Here is a 9,928-nt window from a genome sequence, read left to right as displayed (position 1 = left end):
GCAACGCCATGATGTAAAGAGGAGACGAGTGGAAGGCAGGAGCAGAGCAGCACAGAGTATTTCAGGAGCCAGAGGTCCTGAGAGAGACAATAACCAGTCCGCGAGGACAGGACAGAACGTGACCAGGACAGGACAGAACGTGACCAGGACAGCGCCATGAGGAGACGAGTGGAAGGCAGGAGTCCAGCAGCACAGAGTATTTCAGAAGAGGAGGAAGGATGACCGATCCCCTCAGGAGGGCAAGGATTTATGTACGGTAATATGGTCATGACAATAGGTGTGGATGGGCAGTAAGTGACACCTGGAGGGCAGGGCAACTGAGCAGCACAGAGTATTTCAGGATATGTATGATAAGGCTCACTGTCTTCTACTCCGAGTATATAACCGTCACGCTCCCTCTGGTCTCTTACTGCCTTCTCACACCCACATGACGGGGGATCTCCTACCAGACCGCCTGATGTCGCAGTACCACAGGGCGGCACATACCCACAGACATGGCACCATCTGCTCGCTCTACACCGACACAGGCCTTACACTCGGAGTGGTGGTCACTGACCTGCCCACCCCCAGCAGAGGGGGGTGGGGGAGCAGACACGAGCCCTTTAAAGGAAAGTGAGCAAGTTAATCATTGTCTGAGTTTTCAGTAACATATAATGCATCCCTGACCAGCTTCGTACAGATTGCAGTTTATTTTGCTTCTTGTTCTCCACTCACATCCAAAGCAGTTTTCAGCATTCTGATCCCATCTGTCAGACATGTGACCTCATCTGAGCTCCCATAATGCACTGCTCTCTGCAAACCAGCAGAATGACGACTTTTGCTTTAGATATGAATGGAGGAGAAACCATGCAGAACGGAACAGCGACTCCTCGCAGTATAAGGATTTAGCTTCCGATTTTTCCGTTCGCCGGTGGCGTTCTCCTATAATTCGCGCAGTAATGACGCCGAGCCCCATTGTACATTGCCGACACGCTCATTTATTTACATAGGATTTAAGCATCAGGCAAACAACAGATATGGAACTGCCGGCGATAGGGGGCGACATGGGGCACACAGTAGTCGCTGGGGGGGGGGGGGGGGGTTGACAAAGTGACCGGTCAGTGCAGTGTAAATAGTATTTAGGTTGCTGCCAACAGGTGGCGCTGCGCTCATCCATCACCATACCACCTGGTGCGGCAGCGCCCGCTATACTCACACCACCCCCGATCACAGTTCCATGGTAATAACAAATCTATTAGATAACAAACACAGCGCTGCCCCCTTGTGGACATAAGGCAGAGGCACAGCTCCTCGGTTCCACACGCGGTAGGTTGCTGCGGGGTTTCTTCAGTATCCATCATCTGACCAGGTCACTTCATAGTCCGGATACTTCGCTTTTACTAACTCCATGGTCACTGCGTGTCTAGCCCGGCCGAAACCCTGCAGAGCAGACAGAGAAGCCAGAGGTGAGCCGGACCGAGAGGATCAGTCAGTTACCTGGAGTGCCCCTTTAAGTTCTATAAGGCTAGTTTCACATCTGCGGTGCGAATGCCGGCAGAGAACAGTCTGCACCAGATCCGGCACTGGTGTCCAGGAGAGATCCGGCCGCATTGTGGCAGACAATGCGGAGAATCAGCCGGACACAAACCGCCGTGTGGTGCAGTTACCTGGCATCGTCTGCTGCAACAGCCTGCAAGTGTGAACCTAGCCTAAGAGGATATAATAGAGTATCTCAGGGTCATGACCTCTCCATAACACAGTATATTATACCGCACTGCACCCATCAACACATCATTACAGACCTAAAAACTGCACAATGTCACAGTGAGTGCAGCTCTGGAGTATAATACAGGATGTAACTCAGGATCAGTACAGGATAAGTAATGTATGTACACAGTGACTGCACCAGCAGAATAGTGAGTGCAGCTCTGGAGTATAATACAGGATGTAACTCAGGATCAGTACAGGATAAGTAATGTATGTACACAGTGACTGCACCAGCAGAATAGTGAGTGCAGCTCTGGAGTATAATACAGGATGTAACTCAGGATCAGTACAGGATAAGTAATGTATGTACACAGTGACTGCACCAGCAGAATAGTGAGTGCAGCTCTGGAGTATAATACAGTATGTAACTCAGGATCAGTACAGGATAAGTAATGTATGTACACAGTGACTTCACCAGCAGAATAGTGAGTGCAGCTGTGGAGTATAATACAGGATGTAACTCAGGATCAGTAATGTATGTACACAGTGACTGCACCAGCAGAACAGTGAGTGCAGCTCTGGAGTATAATACAGGATGTAACTGAGGATCAGTACAGGATAAGTAATGTAATGTATGTACACAGTGACTGCACCAGCAGAATAGTGAGTGCAGCTCTGGAGTATAATACAGGATGTAACTCAGGATCAGTACAGGATAAGTAATGTATGTACACAGTGACTGCACCACCAGAATAGTGAGTGCAGCTCTGGAGTATAATACAGGATGTAACTCAGGATCAGTACAGGATAAGTAATGTATGTACACAGTGACTGCACCAGCAGAATAGTGAGTGCAGCTCTGGAGTATAATACAGGATGTAACTCAGGGTCAGTACAGGATAAGTAATGTATGTACACAGTGACTGCACCAGGAGAATAGTGAGTGCAGCTCTGGAGTATAATACAGGATGTAACTCAGGATCAGTACAGGATAAGTAATGTATGTACACAGTGACTGCACCAGCAGAATAGTGAGTGCGGCTCTGTAGTATAATACAGGATGTAACTCAGGATCAGTACAGGATAAGTAATGTATGTACACGGTGACTGCACCAGCAGAATAGTGAGTGCAGCTCTGGAGTATAATACAGGATGTAATTCAGGATCAGTACAGGATAAGTAATGTATGTACACAGTGACTGCACCAGCAGAATAGTGAGTGCAGCTCTGGAGTATAATACAGGATGTAACTCAGGGTCAGTACAGGATAAGTAATGTATGTACACAGTGACTGCACCAGCAGAATAGTGAGTGCAGCTCTGGAGTATATTACAGGATGTAACTCAGGATAAGTAATGTATGTACACAGTGACTGCACCAGCAGAATAGTGAGTGCAGCTCTGGAGTATAATACAGGATGTAACTCAGGATCAGTACAGGGTAAGTAATGTATGTACACAGTGACTGCACCAGCAGAATAGTGAGTGCAGCTCTGGAGTATAATACAGGATGTAACTCAGGGTCAGTACAGGATAAGTAATGTATGTACACAGTGACTGCACCAGCAGAATAGTGAGTGCAGCTCTGGAGTATAATACCGGGTGTACATTAACTCTACCACTGAGTTGTACATGGGACAGTGAGGACTGATTACCAAGGAGTGCCCATAAATGTGGATTTTCTTGTTGCTGCTGGAGTGGTTAATTCTGCCTCCTCCCAGACACTCGCAGTCGTAGACCCGACCCTTCTCGATCTCTGCAGCCGCCTTATCATAGATATCAGCTGCAAAGAGAAGTAAATGTCAGAGGTTATTTTTACATACAATCATGGACTCGGCCTCCTCCCCTGGACGCATTCATTACACATAATACTCCAGCGCTGGGAGTACCTCTGTACATACACTCTCACCAGGATCCTGCCCCTGTGCCGACATACCTAGTCACGCTCCCAAGGCAGGGTTCACACAGATCTCTGCCTGATCCAGGCACAACTGGTACCACCATAATACAGTGCCATACACTGGGGGGATGGTGAGGAGCCGCGGGGCACTACTGCACCTCAGTGTACAGGACGGATTCATATAAATCTGGGAGTACTCCTGTCTCTGAAAGCAGAGTAACCCCACTGAACATACTCTCCACAGTACTGGGAGTACTCTCATTACAGATACTAGCCCGAGAGCTGGGAGTACTCTCACTACTGACACTCCACCAGTGCTGGGAGTACTCTCATTACTCACACTGCCCCAGTGCTGGGAGTACTCTCGTTACTCATACTGCCCCCCAGTGCTGGGAGTACTCTCGTTACTCATACTGCCCCCCAGTGCTGGGAGTACTCTCGTTACTCATACTGCCCCCAGTGCTTGGAGTACTCTCGTTACTCATACTGCCCCAGTGCTGGGAGTACTCTCGTTACTCATACTGCCCCCCAGTGCTTGGAGTACTCTCGTTACTCATACTGCCCCAGTGCTGGGAGTACTCTCGTTACCACGCTCCCCCTACCCGTCTCTCACCCCAAGTTTATGAGGTAACCTCCCCCAGGTCTCCCGTCAGACGGGGGCGGGGCGCTCAGTCACACATGGCGGGCAGCTCACCGTGATACTCCGCCCAGCCGTAGCCCCGCACAATGTCCTTGTACTCGTCCGAGCCTTCCCGCACACTGACCCGGATCAGCACGTACTTAAACACGCCGTCCGCGTCTATATCCACCACAGGAACCCTCTCCAGACCCTGCTCCGCCATCTTCTCTCAGGGAGAGCACAGCAGCCAATCAGCTATCATCCCGCCCTCGCCTGCCGCTCGGCCAATGAGAATCCAGAACACTGACAGAGGGAACGCCCTTTCGTCGCTACATCACTTCCTCTGACAGCGTTACCATAGAGACGTGTTCTCAGCTAAAGTGGAGATTTTCAATAAATTATAATTATTGTAAATTATGTTCTGTGATCTGACCATTGGCCAATTGAAACTCATGTTTATAAAATGTAATCTTTGTCTACCAAATCATTTTAATATTAATGTGTGAAATATTTGACATACTGCACTACCTGACAACTTATTAGAAGCGGCATCAGGGATATTTTGAGAAATGATGGGTTAACTGACGCACAAAGTTTTTTTAAAACTAAATATAGATCACAGACCAGACCCCCTAAACTAATACAGACCCCAGACCAGACCCCGTAAGCTAATGCAGACCCAATACCAGACTTCCTACACTTATACAGACCAGACCCTCTAAATTAATACAGACCCTAGATCAGATCCCATAAACTAATACAGACCCCAGACCAGACCCCACAAAACTAATAAAGAACCTTGACCAGACCCCAAAAACTAATACAGACCCCAGACCAGACCCCATAAACTAATACAGACCCCAGACCAGACCCCGTAAGCTAATGCAGACCCCATACCAGACCTCCTACACTTATACAGACCAGACCCCCTAAACTAATACAGACCCCAGACCAGACCCCGTAAGCTAATGCAAACCCCATACCAGACCTCCTACACTTATACAGACCAGACCCTCTAAATTAATACAGACCCTAGATCAGATCCCATAAACTAATACAGACCCCAGACCAGACCCCACAAAACTAATAAAGAACCTTGACCAGACCCCAAAAACTAATACAGACCCCAGACCAGACCCCATAAACTAATACAGACCCCAGACCAGACCCCGTAAGCTAATGCAGACCCCATACCAGACCTCCTACACTTATACAGACCAGACCCTCTAAATTAATACAGACCCTAGATCAGATCCCATAAACTAATACAGACCCCAGACCAGACCCCAAAAAACTAATAAAGAACCTTGACCAGACCCCAAAAACTAATACAGACCCCAGACCAGACCCCATAAACTAATACAGACCCCAGACCAGACCCCATAAACTAATACAGACCACATACCAGACCCCATAAACTAATACAGACCCCAGACCAGACTCCATAAACTAATACAGACCCCAGACCAGACCCCATAAACTAATACAGACCCCAGACCCCATAAACTAATACAGACCCCAGACCAGACCCCATAAACTAATACAGACCCCAGACCAGACCCCATAAACTAATACAGACCCTAGACTAGACCCCACAAAACTAATACAGAACCTTGACCAGACCCCAAAAACTAATACAGACCCCAGACCAGACCCCATAAACTAATACAGACCCCAGACCAGACCCCATAAACTAATACAGACCCCAGACCAGACCCCGTAAGATAATGCAGACCCAATACCAGACCTCCTACACTTATACAGACCCCAGACCAGACCCTCTAAATTAATACAGACCCTAGACCAGACCCCATAAACTAATACAGAGCCCATAAAGTAATACAGGCCTTAGACCAGACCCCTTAAACTAAACCAGACCCCAGACGAGACCCCATAAACTAACACAGACCCCCTAAACCAGGGGTGCAGAACAGGTGGGCCGCATGTGGCCCACAGAGCCAAGGTTTGTGGCCCCCGTCCTGTAAAAAAACCTTGGTACCGAACTCGGGTTTGGTTCCAAGGTTCCACTTCGGTACCAAGGTTTAAAACAGTAGAAATTAATTTATGAAGTTATTGCACGAAGTCTCATGAGTAATAACTTCGGCTCATCAGAGCCAATACATTCTAATACTGTACGGGGCTCCTGCTCTGTACGGTATTAAAACGAAGTTTTATGCGAATCGACTTCAGATGAAGCATCCAAAGTCGATTCGCTCATCCCTAGTTAAGGCCTTTTCAGGCCTGGTCATTAAAGTGTTAACCAATAAGCGCTTTCCCCGTTGGTAAGGTAAAGTGCTTACTGGTTATTGAAGGGCCCCTATAACCGAGGGCAGGAGGCGGTAATAACCAGTGAGCGCCGTCCTCTGCGGTGAAGGAAAGCGCTTATTTATGAATAGGAGGCAGGATGGAAGGAAATGTCGCCACTGAAAGTGTTTTTCCGGTTAAAATTATTTTTTAACAAGTTCCTGCATCATGGCCCCTGAAATAGAAGATTCATACTTACCTGCTCCACGCCGTTCCGATCCTCCGCACTGCCTCCATCTTCCGGTCACTGCGCTGTTTACACCTGGCAGTCACATACACCGCTCCAGTCAATGGCTGGCTTCAGCAGTGACACGCTCAAGGCTGGCGTCAGCACCCAGCATACCCGGGCAAGTGCCCTGGCCCACAGCTCCTGCAGGAGCCCACAGCACAGCTGCCAGAGGCCAGAAGCAATGAGCGCTTCCATCAATACAGATGGAAGTGCTCATTCCTGGAGCGCTGCAGTCCTGTCACTCACCGCTCAGCTCCCCTCCCTCAGGCCGGCAGCGCACACAATGGTGAAGCAGGACGACTTCTGCCCGCTCCACCATTCAGCCTGCAGGCACGGATCGCGCTGCTGGCCTGTGTGGGCGGAGCCAGTAGCCTGGAAATCTGCATAAGCTCCGCTCCACACAGTGCTGCAGAGCGATCTATGCCTGCAGGGAAGAGAGGTATGTGAGCTTCAGGAACGGGACAAGGTGAGTAGTTACTGTGTTTTTAATAAAGAGGAGGCACAGAGGACTTTATTACTATGGAGGGGGCACAGAGGGCTTTATTCCTATGGAGGGGGCACAGAGGGCTTTATTACTATGGAGGGGGCACAGAGGACTTTATTCCTATGGAGGGGGCACAGAGGACTTTATTACTATGGAGGGGGCACAGAGGGCTTTATTACTATGGAGGGGCACAGAGGACTTTATTCCTATGGAGGGGGCACAGAGGACTTTATTCCTATGGAGGGGGCACAGAGGGCTTTATTACTATGGAGGGGCACAGAGGACTTTATTCCTATGGAGGGGGCACAGAGGGCTTTATTACTATGGAGGGGGCACAGAGGACTTTATTTTTATGGAGGGGGCACAGAGGACTTTATTACTATTGAGTGGGCACAGAGGGCCTTATTACTATGGAGGGGGCACAGAGGCCTTTATTCCTATGGAGGGGGCACAGAGGACTTTATTCCTATGGAGGGGGCACAGAGGACTTTATTACTATGGAGGGGGCACATAGGACTTTATTACTATGGAGGGGGCACAGAGGGCTTTATTTCTATGGAGGGGGCACAGAGGACTTTATTCCTATGGAGGGGCACAGAGGGCTTTATTAGTATGGAGGGGGCACAGAGGACTTTATTACTATGGAGGGGGCACAGAGGACTTTATTACTATGGAGGGGCACAGAGGGCTTTATTACTATGGAGGGGGCACAGAATGCTTTATTACTATGGAGGGGGCACAGAGATCTTTATTCCTATGGAGGGGGCACAGAGGGCCTTATTACTATGGAGGGGGCACAGAGGCCTTTATTCCTATGGAGGGGGCACAGAGGACTTTATTACTATGGAGGGGGCACAGAGGACTTTATTACTATGGAGGGGGCACAGAGGACTTTATTACTATGGAGGGGGCACAGAGGGCTTTATTTCTATGGAGGGGGCACAGAGGACTTTATTCCTATGGAGGGGGCACAGAGGGCTTTATTAGTATGGAGGGGGCACAGAGGGCTTTATTACTATGGAGGGGGCACAGAGGACTTTATTACTATGGAGGGGGCACAGAGGACTTTATTACTATGGAGGGGGCACAGAGGACTTTATTACTATGGAGGGGGCACAGAGGGCTTTATTTCTATGGAGGGGGCACAGAGGACTTTATTCCTATGGAGGGGGCACAGAGGGCTTTATTAGTATGGAGGGGGCACAGAGGGCTTTATTACTATGGAGGGGGCACAGAGGACTTTATTACTATGGAGGGGGCACAGAGGACTTTATTACTATGGAGGGGCACAGAGGGCTTTATTCCTATGGAGAGGGCACAGAGGGCTTTATTACTATAGAGGGGGCACAGAGGGCTTTATTACTATGGAGGGGGCACAGAGGACTTTATTTTTATGGAGGGGGCACAGAGGACTTTATTACTATTGAGTGAGCACAGAGGTCTTTATCACTATGGAGGGGGCACAGAGGACTTTATTACTATGAAGGGGGCACAGAGGACTTTATTTCTATGGAGGGGGCACAGAGGACTTTATTTCTATGGAGGGGGCACAGAGGACTTCATCACTATGGAGGGGGCACAGAATGCTTTATTACTATGGAGGGGGCACAGAGGGCCTTATTACTATGGAGGGGGCACAGAGGCCTTTATTCCTATGGAGGGGGCACAGAGGACTTTATTCCTATGGAGGGGGCACAGAGGACTTTATTACTATGGAGGGGGCACAGAGGACTTTATTACTATGGAGGGGGCACAGAGGGCTTTATTTCTATGGAGGGGGCACAGAGGACTTTATTCCTATGGAGGGGGCACAGAGGGCTTTATTAGTATGGAGGGGGCACAGAGGGCTTTATTACTATGGAGGGGGCACAGAGGACTTTACTACTATGGAGGGGGCACAGAGGACTTTATTACTATGGAGGGGCACAGAGGGCTTTATTCCTATGGAGAGGGCACAGAGGCTTTATTACTATGGAGGGGGCACAGAGGGCTTTATTACTATGGAGGGGGCACAGAGGACTTTTTTTTTATGGAGGGGGCACAGAGGACTTTATTACTATTGAGTGGGCACAGAGGTCTTTATCACTATGTAGGGGGCACAGAAGACTTTATTACTATGGAGGGGGTACAGAGGACTTTATTTCTATGGAGGGGGCACAAAGGACTTTATTCCTATGGAGGGGGCACAGAGGGCTTTATTACTATGGAGGGGGCACAGAGAACTTTATTCCTATGGAGGGGGCACAGAGGACTTTATTACCATGGAGGGGGCACATAGGACTTTATTACTATGGAGGGGGTACAGAGGGCTTTATTACTATGGAGGGGGCACAGGTGTATGTGACTATGTAGCACAGGGACCGGAAGATGGAGGCCACAGGGACAGTGCGAAGGACTGGAGCGGTGGGGAGCAGGTAAGTATGAATCTTCGTATTGACTTGTATAATAGGCCGATGCAAATGAGCGCCAATCGACATTTTTTTATTTGGAGCCCCTTGAAATACAGCGATGTGATAATGTGGCCCTCAAACCAAAAAAGGTTGTGCCCACCTGCCCTAAACTAAACAGTACCCAGACCAGACCCCCTTAAATTGTACAGATCAGACGAATACTGACCAAAGACCAGACACCGCACCTAAAGTAACACAGACCCCTAAACCAATACACACCCAATACCAGACCCCCTAAACCAATACACACCCAAGAC

The 9,928-nt window shown here is 49.0% G+C and overlaps 1 protein-coding gene across 1 annotated transcript; it reads right to left on the bottom strand.

The window, feature by feature from the left end:
* Positions 1-954: 954 nt before the first annotated feature.
* Positions 955-4,461, bottom strand: PHPT1 (phosphohistidine phosphatase 1). Its single transcript, XM_040405720.1, has 3 exons — positions 4,280-4,461; positions 3,341-3,468; positions 955-1,419 (listed from the first exon to the last, which is right to left on the bottom strand). The coding sequence occupies exons 1-3, from the start codon at positions 4,425-4,427 to the stop codon at positions 1,327-1,329; spliced, it is 369 nt and encodes a 122-aa protein (XP_040261654.1). The 5' UTR covers positions 4,428-4,461; the 3' UTR covers positions 955-1,326.
* Between the last annotated feature and the right edge of the window lie 5,467 nt (positions 4,462-9,928).

This window comes from Bufo bufo, chromosome 8 (assembly GCF_905171765.1).
Source record: "Bufo bufo chromosome 8, aBufBuf1.1, whole genome shotgun sequence".
Taxonomy (NCBI): Eukaryota; Metazoa; Chordata; class Amphibia; order Anura; family Bufonidae; genus Bufo; species Bufo bufo.
The sequence above is the reverse complement of the archived record's forward strand: the minus strand, read 5'-3'. Positions and strand labels throughout refer to the sequence as shown.